Below are 13982 nucleotides of genomic sequence, written 5' to 3' on the forward strand. Positions count from 1 at the left end.
AAGACAAGCTAAACGAGCGGTAAGGCCTCTTTCCTTTTTACGGTTGCCATCTCAAGTGACATGGAGTAATACTGAAAAAGCTCACTAGTAAAATGGAATGGAGGATGTGCAATGTAGCAGTCTTATTTAGAACGATATATCGAGTGGACTTCACTTCCAAATGTAGATACAAGTCCAATGACCCCACACGACCAAGACCTCTACAGCGACACAACCACAATGTCCGACTACAGCAAGGTCATAGCCTGGGCCGCTACGAGAAACGTACAAGAAGCCGACAAAGAGCGCAAGCTGTACCATGTCGCCGCAAAACGAGTCCCGCCTACCCGGAAGGACTATCCTAACTTATTATCAGATATGCTGAAAGTCGCGGCGGCCCTGCTAGACGGGGAGATCGAATACAGACGGGGCGAGTATGATCGTGCTTTTGAATCCCTGCCCGCGCGAGGGTATTCGCCATGACAACCCGCTGGTCTATACGGAGCCGTGGGGGTGGATAATACGCTTACGCAGGCTCATCAGCATCCAAATAATGTGTCGGCTCTGCATGGGTACCATGAGTGTTTGATGAAGTTTGGGACGGGAGGCTAAGGAGACGATTATAAAACAGCGCTTTTGATGTTGCTTTGTCTGTGGCGGATACTCCGATTAAGTCGTCCTGCTTTTGTAGGCTGAGCGCCTGGAGCTGAGAAAGATGCCATTGTGACTGACAGTGCATATATGTTTGTTTCAAGGGATACAGAGAGCTTAGTAGATACAGCTAAAACTGGAGAACGTGTTACATCATCATGCTTTCTGTGTATACCTGTGCAGAGCTCTCCTCATAAGACAGTCTAAGTTCGGTAGTTAGCAGCATTTAGCCATGCATTTCGAGAATATATAAATAGTGGGAGAAGATGAAAAGGTAAAGGAATTCTGTTGCAGTCTATACACTCTGAATAAATCACATTGTGGCTTGTTGATGCCCCTCCAGCTCCGCTGCCAGGAAACAAAATATACATTACACCTAACTCTGGACCCGGAATGTCCGACCACTGGCTGTCTTCCTTTCCCGCTCCTCGTTCTCTGGCCGAGCTCTGTTGAGAACTGCTACCAGTTAGCACCCAGGAACTCACCAACGATATTCGCTCCCACTTACCCTGGAGGAAGTCGGCGGTCCTCTTGCGCATTCGAGTGTGGATGTATGCCTGTAGAGTGAGCGGATGGCCCAACACTAGTGACTGGTAACGTGTAAACCTACCTTGGAGGCCTTAATGTGGTAATGGAAGTAGTCCCGGAAGATCTGAATATGAGAAATGTTTTCGTAACGGCGCTGAGGAGCCAAGTGACGGGGAAAGAGAACTGAATACTGTTAGTACCTGCGATGGCTGCACAGTGGTCGAATAGATTACCGAAAGTGACGTAGCTGGTCTTGCCATCGTCGTTAACCTTGAGGCCAGGGACGCCGGCCAATTCAAGCGGTGGGTCATTGCGGAAAAGGACTTGAGGGGCATTTTGCAGGGTCAAGACCCGTCGTCTAGCATCGATAAACTCCTGCAGGAAGACCTTGCCAAAGATACGATCCGTCTCTTCACGGAAGACTGTGCTGAAGATCACTGTGACCCGGTCATGACTAGCTTTGATATAGATAGCTTCCTCCTCCCGGTAATGGATGGCCATGACTTCTCCTCCTTCCTTCACACCTTGTGGGGCTGCCTCTGTACTATATCTTGAAGCTTCTTCGGATAGCTTGGCGAACTCATCGAAAGCTCTCTCGAACGGGGCGGCCATTGCGTTCCGTTTCATCAATGCAAGTCGCATTATAAGATCATCTCTGGCTTCCTGTTCCGCGGGGAGGTTCTCCAAATCGATAAGGACTGAAAAGTCATAGCCGGGCTCAGGGGAGACAATGTATGGGCCGTATTCCCTCTCCAGCACCTCTTGGGCACCATACTGAACCAGCTCTCGGAAGCATTTCACATTGATGGAGATAAGGATCTTAGTCTTTGATTCAGGAGTAGAGAGATGGAAGGTAACTCCGTCGAAGTCTGAAACAACCTGGTCGATTGAAACTGGTGGGCCTCTGTCGAGGTCAGCAAGCAGTAGTTAGTAAGGGTTGCATTGCGTATACGGGGCGAGGCGGGGGGAAGCTGTACCCTGAGAACCGCTCCGTCAGGAGGGAATGGATGAGAACGTTATGGTAATCGAGAAGAAGCATTCTGGAAGTACCATAAATAGAAATAGAATATTCAGTTTTTGCCTTGACCCTTCCAACCGATTATTTCACCGCTGTAAACGAAAGTCGAATTGAATGGTCACTGCCTCCAGCTGGTACTTCGGGGAGTAGTTACGTTTGGGTGTTTGGGGGAAAGGCAGGCGGTGGGGGTTGCGGCCGGTTGTCTCTGTCGTCGTCCGTACTTTTCTCCGGCCGTTTTTCAGCCTATCGATAGCAATCGCTCTGGAAGCTCCCAAATTTTTTTCTATACTCGAACGCTCAACGATGGTGAAGTCATACCTGTATGCTTAATCCTCTAACCATTTTCTACGCTATCTTGACTCAATACTGACCCTTGCGATCATAGAAAGTTCGAGCACTCGAAAACTTTCGGGCTCGTTGCCTCCGCTACGTCGAATGCGATCTGGGCCCGCGATGATGTTTTCGCTGGCGCAGCCCGCCAGACCGGCTCCGGACGAGCCATTGTAGGCGCCGGTGAGGAAGTTCTTTGTTGGGATATAAAGAAGGGTGAATTGCTTGGGAAATGGAAAGATTCCTCGTGCAAAGCGCAAGTGTCTGTGGTTACCCAAAGCAAAACAGATGAGGATATTTTCGCAGTCGGGTAGGTCTCTCAATCCGAATGAGTGGCATATAGTGATGGTCTAATTTGAAATTTTTTTCTTTGCCTTTAGTTATGAAGATGGTAGTATCCGCCTCTGGGATTCAAGGACCGCAACAGTTATGATCTCGTTCAATGGCCACAAATCTGCCATTACCCAACTCGCCTTCGATAGCGCCGGTGTCCGCCTGGCAAGTGGTTCAAAGGATACGGATATTATTCTTTGGGATCTTATTGGAGAAGTTGGACTGTTCAAGCTACGCGGGCATACTGATCAGGTCACTTCGCTTCATTTCCTCGTTCCATCGTTGGAACTGCTCAATGCCGCTGGACTGAGTGAGCACAAAGGGTTCCTGTTGACAACTGGCAAGGATTCTCTGATCAAAGTTTGGGACTTGTCCTCGCAACATTGCATTGAAACACACGTGGCACAATCCAACGGCGAGTGCTGGAGTCTTGGCCTCTCTCCTGACCAGAGCGGGTGTATCTCCGCGGGAAATGACGGCGAGCTCAAGGTCTGGTCGATTGATGAAAGCGCTCTGATTGAGATCTCGAAGGAGAAAGTCGGATCGGAGGATCGGCGGATTCTGACGGAAAGGGGCACATTTTATCGCAATGGAAAGGATCGCACCATTGGCGTCAGCTTTCATCCCCGGGCGGATTATATCGGAATTCACGGCTCAGAAAAGGCAGTCGAGATCTGGCGCATCCGCTCAGAGACAGAGGTTCAAAAGGCTTTGGCAAGGAAGCGCAAGAGGAGAAAGGAGAAGGAAGCCCAGCGTACAGCTGACAAGGAGGGCGCCGTGGTGGAGGCTGAGAATGATAAGTCCGAGGACATTTCCTCAGCGCCTGTCACAGAGGTTTTCGTCTCCCATACGATCGTTCGTACCGGTGGCAAGATGCGGTCTTTCGACTGGATAAGAACGAAGTCGAGCCGCAGTATTCAGCTGGTCGCTGCAACCACTAATAACCAGTTGGAAGCCTACACGGTCAACATGAGCCGGAAGAACGCCGAAGATGAAGAGGATTACAGTCGTAACCTGGCAGTTGATATCCCGGGTCACCGCACTGATATCCGGTCTCTTGCCTTGAGTTCGGACGACCGGATGTTAGCGTCTGCCTCTAATGGCAGCCTTAAGATTTGGAACGTACGTACACAGAGCTGCTTACGTACCCTGGAATGTGGTTACGCTCTGTGCTCGGCTTTCCTTCCTGGAGACAAGATTGTGGTGGTGGGTAACAAAGATGGCCAGCTTGAGGTTTTTGACATTGCGTCGTCAACCCTCCTGGATACAATCAACGCGCACGATGGACCAGTATGGACACTCCATGTTCACCCTGATGGCAAGTCTGTGGTCAGTGGCAGTGCCGACAAATCTGCGAAGTTCTGGAACTTCCAAGTCGTCCAAGAAGAAATCCCGGGTACAAAGAGAACGACCCCCAGGCTGAAGTTGGTCCATACAAGGACTCTGAAAGTTTCCGATGATATTCTGAGCCTTCGTTTCTCCCCTGATGCTCGGTTATTGGCAGTTGCTCTCTTGGACAATACGGTCAAGGTTTTCTTTACGGACTCCTTGAAACTCTTCCTCAACCTCTATGGCCACAAACTTCCTGTTCTGAACATGGACATTTCATATGACAGCAAGATGATTGTTACATGCTCTGCCGATAAAACGGTTCGTCTTTGGGGCTTGGACTTCGGTGATTGTCACAAGGCCTTTTTGGCCCACGATGACAGTATCATGGGCGTTGCCTTCGTGCCGAACAATAAGGAAGGAAACGGGCATAACTTTTTCAGTGCAAGCAAGGATCGTGTGATTAAGTATTGGGATGGTGATAAGTTTGAACAAATTCAGAAGTTGACGGGTCATCATGGCGAGGTCTGGGCTTTGGCTATCAGTCACACTGGGGAGTTCATCGTCAGCGCCAGTCACGACAAGAGTATCCGCATCTGGGAACAGACCGATGAGCCACTTTTCCTCGAAGAAGAGCGGGAGAAGGAACTCGAAGAGATGTACGAAAATAACGCATTGGATCAGGAAGATGAGGAAGGTGACGAAAAGGCCGAAGCCGTTGACGCTGGTAAGCAGACTAGCGAGACACTCATGGCGGGAGAACGGATCATGGAAGCCCTGGATCTGGGAATGGAGGATCTGGAAGTCATGCGCCAGTGGCGCTCTCTGAAAGCGACCCAGCCCAATGCTGCACCCCCAACTCGCAATCCATTGTACATGGCACTGGGCAACATTTCCGCTGAGCAATATCTGCTCAATGTCGTCCAGAAGATCCCTGCTGCAGCCCTTCAAGATGCACTGCTTGTCTTGCCCTTCTCTAAGGTCCCTGCGCTCTTCACCTTCCTGGACATCTGGGCCAACCGCGAGTGGAACATCTCTCTCACATGTCGCGTCCTATTCTTCATGCTCAAAACGCATCATCGCCAACTCATCTCTAGTAGGACGATGCGTCCAATGCTGGATAGCATTCGGTCCACCCTCCGTCGGGTTCTGGAACGCCAGAAGGATGAAATGGGATTCAATCTCTCCGCTCTGCAGTTCATCAGCAGTCAAGTGAAAGAACAGAGCACCAAGGACTATGTTGATGAGGAACAGTGGGAAGAACAGCAGAAGACAACCGCAACGGGCAAGAAGCGACAATTTGTCAGTATCGCTTAATTCCCGTCGCGTATCTGTCTAACATGCATGACTGGCGTTGTGGCTGCTAAAAAGTTTTATATCCTTGGGAGTTGAATGTGGAATACTTTTATCAGGTCGGTTCCTAAATTTCATGTTTATGTATATCATGATAAATATAGACTTGTCTGCATTTATAAAGCAAGCTTAATTGCACTACACATGTACGACCACCCATACAGTTTATCCATCAACCCCTGATACCTAGTCCCTTGACCATAACCTAAGAGATGAAAGCCAAAAGAGATGAGATCTATACCATAACATATCAGCATACAGCTACTGAAGCCTGGTACAACCAGCATGAAAACCAATCAAGCAGATCAAGGGTAACCCCAAACCATCCACAAACCAACAAGATAAATTCCACTCAGAAGAACCATTATAAGCATCGACGACGGTGATCCCATTTTAGGTATCCCGTCATACCTCTTCCGGCTCTTCCTAAATTACCGGTTCTTGAGAAATTTCTTCATCATATTGGAACTTGTTGGTTTGTGGAATTGGACTGTTTGTTTTTTCGCTTCCTCTCCTTGTAGCTTGAGAAGCATCGGTATTGGGTGGAATGATTCATGATTAGGTATGGAAAAGTTCAGCATACCTGTTTTATTAGTTAACGTGCGTTGTTTGGTGGTGAAATCTTGTCATTGCGTGGTTGTAAAATATTCATCAATTGTTTGTTGTAAAATGGAAGCTTTTGGGAGGAAAGAAAAAAGGAAAATTTGGTAGGTGGGTATTGCTTATCGGTGAAATGATGGGCCGATAATTTAAATTAGTCATTGCTTAGTCATGTCTATCTATATAAGTTAACTTAGTCCCGTACATGGAAGTGCTGCGAGTACTGCAATTGATGAATGGATAACTATAAGTGGATGTTTTTTAGTTTGATGGATTGAATTAGATAATGCTATTATCACAGTAATCGGAGGTTCCAGTGTCCAATAAAGTCATCGTACATCATTATATTTCGTGAAATCGTGAGATAGGCACACTGCAGGCAGGACGGTAGTAGAGGGCGAGCATGCTCACTTTGTTTGTTTTCTTTATGAGGTTGCCTTCACCGTCCCGCAGTTTGAGCATGTCCACCATTCTGTCTCCATAAAAGTCTCGCAGAATTGACAGATCCATCCGAGTGGCCGTTTAGGAGTATTCCTCTCAAGCGCGGTGAGAGCCTCAATGGCATTGGTGCGGTTTTTGAATGTGGGCTGACTAGCCGAAGGGCTTATCCGACGTTTGTTCCTGTTCTGGAACGCTGAGCTGCTTGGGATCTTGGCTCGTCCAGATACAGAATGTGTATTAGATGGCCGTGGCCGCTCCGCCGCACAGGCGTCACAGCACAAAAAGGTAGCCGGGTTCTCTAAAGTGCAAGTCGGACATGTCCAGGGCACCTCATATAGTCTGTCATCAGAAGTAAGGTCTATCGGTTCTTGAGGCTGGAATGGCAGGGTAGGTCTGGTGCTTTCGGGAACAGGTGGAGGAGATAAAGTTGAGCGAGGCCCAGCCGGATTTTCCTGGCTTGGAGGAACGTAAGAAGGGCCGTACCTCTCTCTCTCCTCTTGCTCGATTAAATCAATGTAAGCCTGCATGATAGCCTGTTCGTTTGCGTCATCTTCCTCGGCCTTTGTCCGGAAGCCGTTTCTGGATGCTTCTTCTGCGAGTTCGTTGCTGTTCTCCGCTCCCGAAGCACATCCCGTCGTTACCTCTACGCGCCTTTGCGCAGCATCAGCGATAACTCTGCGCATGTCCGCCCCCCGTAGTACTGTAGCACCTCCTAGTCGTTGCCCCGACCCAGCGGATAGCATCCGTCTCTGCTCCGCGGCCGCTCTAGCCTGCCTCCGCGCTTCGTGGATAGGCATTCTCCGGCCGCCCAGGCGCTTGCCATCGGAAAGGAACCCCTCTCCGGTATAGCCCTTCATAACAAGCTCTTCATGCTCATCGCGTAACTGGTTCCACAGAGCATGAAACTCTCGGTTATGGGGGCCATGTACTATGTGGCAAAGTCTACAAATATATTAGCAATTAGTTCGCACCACACATTTGAATGGTCTTACTCATGCAGCATCGTATCGACGACGTGTTCAAGGGGGAGAAACTGGCGCTCATCAGAAGGCTGCCGCAGTCGCAAGCATATCTTCAGACCTCCGTTTATATTGAGCCCAAGTAAATTTCGCTGCTGCGGATAAAATTCACTGAGCGTCCCTACTTTCCAGTCTCTCCGCCGCATGATGGGCTTGACCAGCGATGCGATCTTTTTGAGCATCATCAAGGCCTCGGATTCCCTGGGCCGGTGCTTGTCATGTTGATATTCAAAGACGAGAGGGTCGATTTCCCGCATGTTGAAAATTTCTGTCAGAAAAAGGGGGGCACAGAAAGTTTTAAGAAATCACTATGGGGCTTTGGGGAGCGTAGTACCGCCTCCTGATACATATATTAGTGCAGGACGTAACAGTTCACCAAACCAAAGGATTGCACACTGCTACAATCCAGTAATAATACCGCTATCACACATCCCATAAGCAAAACTCCCAGGAGGCTCAAGGAAAGTGAAAGAAACTGGCTGTGTAATGACTATGGGTGGCACTCCTCGTGAATTGATAATCAATAGAAGATTCAGGCACCAGAATCACGTGATCGACACTATTTGTGCCTGTGGCCATGGTTCTGTACAACTGAGGCAAATAGCATGGGTGACATAAGTTTAGGTATGGGTGGCTATATGAAGAGAACTGATACGATTATAGTCAAGAAGAAGGCCGGAGCCCTAAGGCAGCGAGTACTAGGACTACTATACTATAAGACTATACTAGCTATGTGCTTGACAGCACCCCGTACAAGCTGTCCGGAGCACCTAGTGTCCAGACAATATGATAGAGTATATGAAGCACAAAGGAGATTCTCTATGTATTTCGGTACCAGCGCTACTCTGTAGATATCCTAGCCCGATAGGTGCTACACTTGTGGTTGGATTATGAAAGATTGAATCTGCAGCCACCGATCTGCATGGATGGGGCGATAGATACCCGTTCATGTGACCTGCCCGATATGAGACTTATCAGCGACCATAGGATTCTTTCCCATCTTCTAAAATTTGGCTCTCACTTACTCACAGCCGACTTTCAAAATGACAAGTGACGACCAGTTTTTCTTTGACTATGTATGTCCATCTACTAACCCCTGCATGCCTATCACACTAACAAGTCACCCTGCCTATAGCTTGCTTCGATACCGCATGACGTAAGGAGATACTCCCTCGATGTCGCAGACTCGATCGACAGGCAGGTCGACCATGCCGCCAAAGTAATTCGGGATACGCTTTCTCACCAGGCATGGCTGCCTTCATCGGTTCGACCGTCGCCACCACCAGCGAAAGTTTGTCCTCCCCGGTCTCTCGTTGATCGCGCACATGATTGGGTCCTTCGGAATCGAGCATGGAGCGCTGCAATCCTAGCATTCGTTGGGACTACTTCTCTTCTGTATTTTGGCAACAAGAAACTGAACCGCAGACGGAGGAAAGCTAGGAGAGCTGGAAATGGTGCTCGGAAGGAAATAGTCGGTATGAGCAAGGACAACGATGGCAACTCTGAGTTCACAATGGGTTTAGCTAATATGTCGCGATAGTCGTTGCCGGGTCCTCTCACGAACCGATGACAAAAGCAATCGCTGCGGATCTCGAGCGTCGAGGCTACATTGTGTATATTACCGTTTCATCGGCGGATGAGGAACATCTGGTTCAGTCGGAGAATCGGATGGATATCAGACCCCTTTGGCTTGACTTGACGGCTGTAAGTCGCTGCAAATCGCAGGATCGGAAAAAAGCACACTGACACTTTGAAGACACCCCCTTCGACATCTGAAATTCACCCGTCATTGAACGAAATCCATTCTTTGATCACTCAGCCCCAGTGGCCTATGCCTGGAGTTCCCCCGCACACTTGCCAGCTGAGTGGACTTATTCTTGTGCCTTCGCCCAACTATGTTACCGGTCCTTTAGCGACAGTCCCAGCCTCTTCTTGGGCTGATACAATCAACTCTCGACTTTTGTCACCGATCTTGACCACTCAACTATTTTTACCTCTCCTTACCGCCCGCAACACGAATAGCACAATCGTTACCATCTACCCCTCGATATCCTCGTCACTATCTGCTCCTTTTGCTAGCCCAGAGGTCACCGCAACGCGTGCTTTGTCGGGATTCGCAACTTCGCTTCGACGGGAGCTATGTCTCTTGCAGCATAACAACATTGACGTCGTAGAGTTGAAGCTCGGCAACATCGACCTTGGTCCTCAGTACCGAAACGCACAGAGTCATATCACCGGAACCGAGGTGCTGGCGTGGTCTACACAACAGCGATCTCTCTACGGCTCTCAATATCTTTCTAGCATTGAACAACGGCCTGTTGCATCTGCGGGGCCTAGCGTGGTGCGCGGATCCTCTGCACGAACTCTTCATTATGCAGTGCTGGATGCGCTAGAGCCAGCATCCAAGGATATCTTTGGAAGAAAGAGGTCGAAAGTTCCCGTCATCTATGCCGGGCGCGGCGCCTGGTCCTACAGTATGGTCGGTGAATGGGCGCCGAACTTCTTGGTGGGGTGGATGCTGGGCCTTAGGAGTGGCCCTATAACATCGCCCAACAGTCCCAGTGGGAGCAGCAGTGAGACCAGCTGGGAAAAAGTTTAATAAAATGATAGCGATGACATGCTGATCTCGCTGGATACGATCTACACTCTCTTTGCTCTCTTTGCATTGGAAGCCTATACATTCTCCAATCCTTCTTCATGTACGTATTTTAACATGTCAAACCAACGACTAATTCCCACATTTTTATATATCACGCATCAGGTCATACAACCTCTTCCTAGCAAATCTCATTATCTATCCATGGACTAGACATTAGCTATTACAGCACATTACCCCGACTTATACTTTATGGATTGACACCAACTCCCCCGCCATCTTACACCCGCCCCTCCTGCAACTCAATGGGCCTCTCCCGATCAAACTTGGACCGCTTCACCTTGCCCCCGGTCAACCTCCTCCTCAACCAAATAACGCCCCAAGTAATAACGAAGATGATTATAATAGCTGCAAAAATGATAAAACAATAGGCAGTAACCTTTGCACTCTTCTTACCGTGCTGCCCAGGATCCAAGAATGAATACGTATAGAATCCCTGAGTATGATACGTCAGATAGGCGAGAGAGACGTACAAGAGGAGCAAAAGGACAAGGAACGGGAACGTCATCAGCGGGTGCGGATTAGTCGCTGGGAGAATGATCTCCAGCATGGCGTAGAGGGAATTGAGGCCGTGTTGGGAGAGCTATTTATTGAGGGGTTAGTTGCGGTGGACGTTCGCGCATGGGGCCTATCGTCGCGAAATAGGCAAATATGGAAACTTACATTCGACCACGCATTGAATGTTCTGTCAAACCAAGACGGATGGATGATCGCCCAGAAGACAATGGTGACCAGGAACGGAAACGTGGTGATCGTTGTGTAGTAGAGGCTGTGGAGGGCGCGCAGACCGCGGGGCCAGCGGTCGAAGAGCACTGAGCGGCCTGTGAGCGCGTAGCACGTGGTATGGATGCATGCGAATACGTGGTAGAATCCCAGGCCCCAGTACGTCAGCCAGGTGAAGTAGCTGAAGGATTGGCCGATGGCGTCGCGATCGCCATGGGTGCCGTTCCAGCCCCAGATGAAGAAGATGGTCACGAAGATGTAGAGCGATATGAGGCCGCGGAGAATAGCGTAGGGGAGGGGAGGGAGGAGCCAGGACGTTTCGAAGCAGTGTTGACTGTCGAGAGAGGGGTCTGCGCCCAGCATGCTGGTGAAGGGGCGGGTTTTGCGCATTTTGGAGAGTATCTCCATTTGGGGAGTGTTCTGGTTGCTGTCCCTTTTGTCTTCGTTCCTCCCTCCTTGTGGGGATTTTTTTTTTTCCTGCCCAGATTTTAGATGCTAAATATTGTTTCTGTTAGCGATTCATGGTTTGGGGGGCCTGAATCTGAGCGAGAAAAAGAAATCGACGGGATATTAGCCACGATATAAAATGCCAATCCTGTCAATTAGGGATCAGGATCAGCCTGTGAAGGAATTTGGGGCGCCCGCTTGGCTTTTTGCCTTGTCTTTATCGGGCTGCTAAGCTGTGTTAGCCTCGATGCTACCCTAGGAACATGCATCTTTGTTCTCCATAGATCTTTACGTTAGTAGGCTTAGTTCACCTATAACGCCAACGGTTAGGATCATGGGTTAAGTAATATATTGATGAAGAGCGCCCCGGAGGTCGGGTGGATTCCGTTCGTAGCTTGAAGAGATTTTCGGAGGATTTCCCTCCAAGAGTCCAAGTCTTCACAGGAATGCATGCAAGTCATGATTAATAGGAAATGTAGATGAAATATTTAAATTAAGCCCCAAACAATAGTCAGCTTTGGAGCGGGGAAACGAGTGGTGTCATGGGCCAACATTTTAGCTATATCACCCTCATCTTAATATGCCAAGAACTGCCCATCACATCTTGATGAGGCAGTCGTTTTATAATTCCAGACGTAAGGAACGACGTAAATGTTCCTCAGCAACCGTCAATTGAGTCAGTGTTTTTACTTTTACTTTCACTTTTTTATTTTTATTTATTTATTATTATATTTTTTTAAAAAAAATATTTTAATTATACATATATATATGAAAATATTTTACTATTTTGTTGCCTGCATAAGTCGTCGGAGCATTTCATGGATTCAAGTGGTTCCTGGTGGGATAGCTGTTAATAATATGAACACTAATACGCCCAGTCCACTCCCTCTACGCCAATCACAGCAGCATCTGCGGGTGTTCATGCATCTAGAGTGTAAGACCATCGTACGTGCAACCGTCCTTTGTATACGCAATGTTGCACTTATTTTCGGCCGACCAGATAAATAGAGTAAGTTATCCGGTGGGAAAAAGAGGAGAGGGGCAGTGGTTTCCCTTATGTACTTTCCATGGTAAGTCCGACTACCTATAATACTTGCATCCGTGATGAACCATAAATCTTTGCGATGCGTGACTCATCTATCCCTTCCGTTGTTTTGATGTGGTGGATTCTTCCTGAGGCAGTCAGGGGGTGATCAGACCATGATACAGGAGCCTGAGAAACAAGGCACAGTACATTCATCCCCAGATGGGATGGTATGTGCAACCACTGCAGTGGGATTCAACTCCTTACTGCATAGTGCCATACCCTTTCCCTCTTCTAAGTTAAACCCCCAGATTATCTTAATCTGTGTCGAAAGGGAGGAGAAAGGAGGGGGCTAAAAATAATACATACACACTACTCCGTCATAAAACAGAAATCAAGAATATAGAGATAATGGTATTCAACAACGAAAAAAATTGCATTGTTTGTGGGAATTTGGGAAGAAGTGACAATTCCCCAGGCTGATGAATTATTTATAACTAACCTCCAACCTAAAACATGGACCTGTTGCTCTCTTACCGTCTCAGTCATTCATCCATGGATACTATGGATATACTTTCGGGAAAATTTGCACAGATGAATATAAATAGAGTGGCTGCTCCACCAACGACACATTGTGAACCAAACTAAACGCTTCGCCTCCAGCCTGTCGATTCAATTTTTTTCTAGAAGCTGTGAATGGGATTTTCTCCTTTTTTTTTTTTAAAAAAAAAAATTCACATGTACATCATATACTCATCTCTGGAGTAGTCCTAAGATCCTGATAGGTCTATCGCTTGCACCTGATCATCGCATTTTGTAGATAATTGAAGATTTACAAGTGTTAGCCTTTCAATAACCAGGAACTTTGATATGTTTCTGGAAGCAGTTCGTCTGGAGCCCCTGACTTGGTACCGTTGGGTATGTATGGGTATGTTGGTATAGTATCATAGTACCTGATACTGTATGTATGTACACGTCTCCTCCTGAAACGGGCCGTTCCTTACGGCAGTAGGATTGGCTGCTGTTGGGCTGCATGAAACCCAGGCAGTGTCATACGTCGGTATTGTTCATACTGAGTGGAGGTCGATACCACCGGATTACCGCTAGCAGACATGGGACTCCGCGTGGGGACTGCCCAGAGCGACTGTCAATGCAGACGCCCCTCGTTTGTTTGGTGATCGTCAGGGCGTAACAACGGAAAACTCCCTTTGGCTCATTTTACGCTTGATTCAGACCAGCAGCACCAATAATCTGGAAGTCACCCAGTCAGTCCATTCTCATTATCCATCCAGTCCTCTCTTCTTTCTCCCCTCTCCCTCTCCCCTCTCTCACACTGTCCGTCGGAGTCCACGATGCTTGCTCATCGTTCTTCCCCTTGGCTTGTGATTGTTTTTGCGATCTAATTGGTTATCACTCTCTGTTCGTCCTATAGTATTCTCTACGATCTGACCGTCGCTCCTTTGCCGCCGTGATTCTTCGCTTCTCCTACCCCCCCACAAGCCTGGCTTGCTAATTGGGGCCTTTCATTCGCTTCTCGCCTCCCTTCCCTTC

General features: G+C 48.3%; 6 protein-coding genes across 6 annotated transcripts; 3 read left to right on the forward strand and 3 right to left on the reverse strand.

Moving 5' to 3' along the window:
- Nucleotides 1-219: 219 nt before the first annotated feature.
- Nucleotides 220-568, forward strand: BDW43DRAFT_311235 (uncharacterized protein; the record flags this gene model as incomplete). The annotated part of the gene is made up of 2 exons (XM_032047144.1): nucleotides 220-449; nucleotides 514-568. The coding sequence occupies 2 exons, from the start codon at nucleotides 220-222 to the stop codon at nucleotides 566-568; spliced, it is 285 nt and encodes a 94-aa protein (XP_031900360.1).
- Nucleotides 569-921: 353 nt separating this feature from the next.
- BDW43DRAFT_88872 (actin-related protein 2/3 complex subunit 2) lies at nucleotides 922-2566 on the reverse strand. Its single transcript, XM_032050659.1, has 5 exons — nucleotides 2136-2566; nucleotides 1392-2062; nucleotides 1241-1341; nucleotides 1139-1187; nucleotides 922-1086 (listed from the first exon to the last, which is right to left on the reverse strand). Exons 1-5 carry the CDS (start codon nucleotides 2195-2197, stop codon nucleotides 1007-1009), a joined length of 963 nt encoding a protein of 320 aa, XP_031900361.1. The 5' UTR covers nucleotides 2198-2566; the 3' UTR covers nucleotides 922-1006.
- Nucleotides 2480-5485, forward strand: BDW43DRAFT_311237 (snoRNA-binding rRNA-processing protein DIP2; the record flags this gene model as incomplete). The annotated part of the gene is made up of 3 exons (XM_032047145.1): nucleotides 2480-2496; nucleotides 2562-2816; nucleotides 2887-5485. The coding sequence occupies 3 exons, from the start codon at nucleotides 2480-2482 to the stop codon at nucleotides 5483-5485; spliced, it is 2871 nt and encodes a 956-aa protein (XP_031900362.1).
- A 764-nt stretch (nucleotides 5486-6249) lies between these two features.
- BDW43DRAFT_276571 (metalloendopeptidase WSS1) lies at nucleotides 6250-8131 on the reverse strand. The gene is made up of 2 exons (XM_032041968.1): nucleotides 7555-8131; nucleotides 6250-7504 (listed from the first exon to the last, which is right to left on the reverse strand). The coding sequence occupies exons 1-2, from the start codon at nucleotides 7836-7838 to the stop codon at nucleotides 6547-6549; spliced, it is 1242 nt and encodes a 413-aa protein (XP_031900363.1). The 5' UTR covers nucleotides 7839-8131; the 3' UTR covers nucleotides 6250-6546.
- Nucleotides 8132-8624: 493 nt separating this feature from the next.
- BDW43DRAFT_300362 (DUF1776 domain-containing protein) lies at nucleotides 8625-10180 on the forward strand (the record flags this gene model as incomplete). Its single annotated transcript, XM_032044882.1, has 4 exons — nucleotides 8625-8657; nucleotides 8717-9056; nucleotides 9122-9285; nucleotides 9338-10180. The coding sequence occupies 4 exons, from the start codon at nucleotides 8625-8627 to the stop codon at nucleotides 10178-10180; spliced, it is 1380 nt and encodes a 459-aa protein (XP_031900364.1).
- A 138-nt stretch (nucleotides 10181-10318) lies between these two features.
- Nucleotides 10319-11553, reverse strand: BDW43DRAFT_88974 (uncharacterized protein). Its single transcript, XM_032050660.1, has 2 exons — nucleotides 10901-11553; nucleotides 10319-10820 (listed from the first exon to the last, which is right to left on the reverse strand). The coding sequence occupies exons 1-2, from the start codon at nucleotides 11366-11368 to the stop codon at nucleotides 10458-10460; spliced, it is 831 nt and encodes a 276-aa protein (XP_031900365.1). The 5' UTR covers nucleotides 11369-11553; the 3' UTR covers nucleotides 10319-10457.
- Between the last annotated feature and the right edge of the window lie 2429 nt (nucleotides 11554-13982).

The sequence above is a fragment of the Aspergillus alliaceus genome (genome assembly GCF_009176365.1).
Source record: "Aspergillus alliaceus strain CBS 536.65 unplaced genomic scaffold BDW43scaffold_22, whole genome shotgun sequence".
NCBI classification, from domain to species: domain Eukaryota; kingdom Fungi; phylum Ascomycota; class Eurotiomycetes; order Eurotiales; family Aspergillaceae; genus Aspergillus; species Aspergillus alliaceus.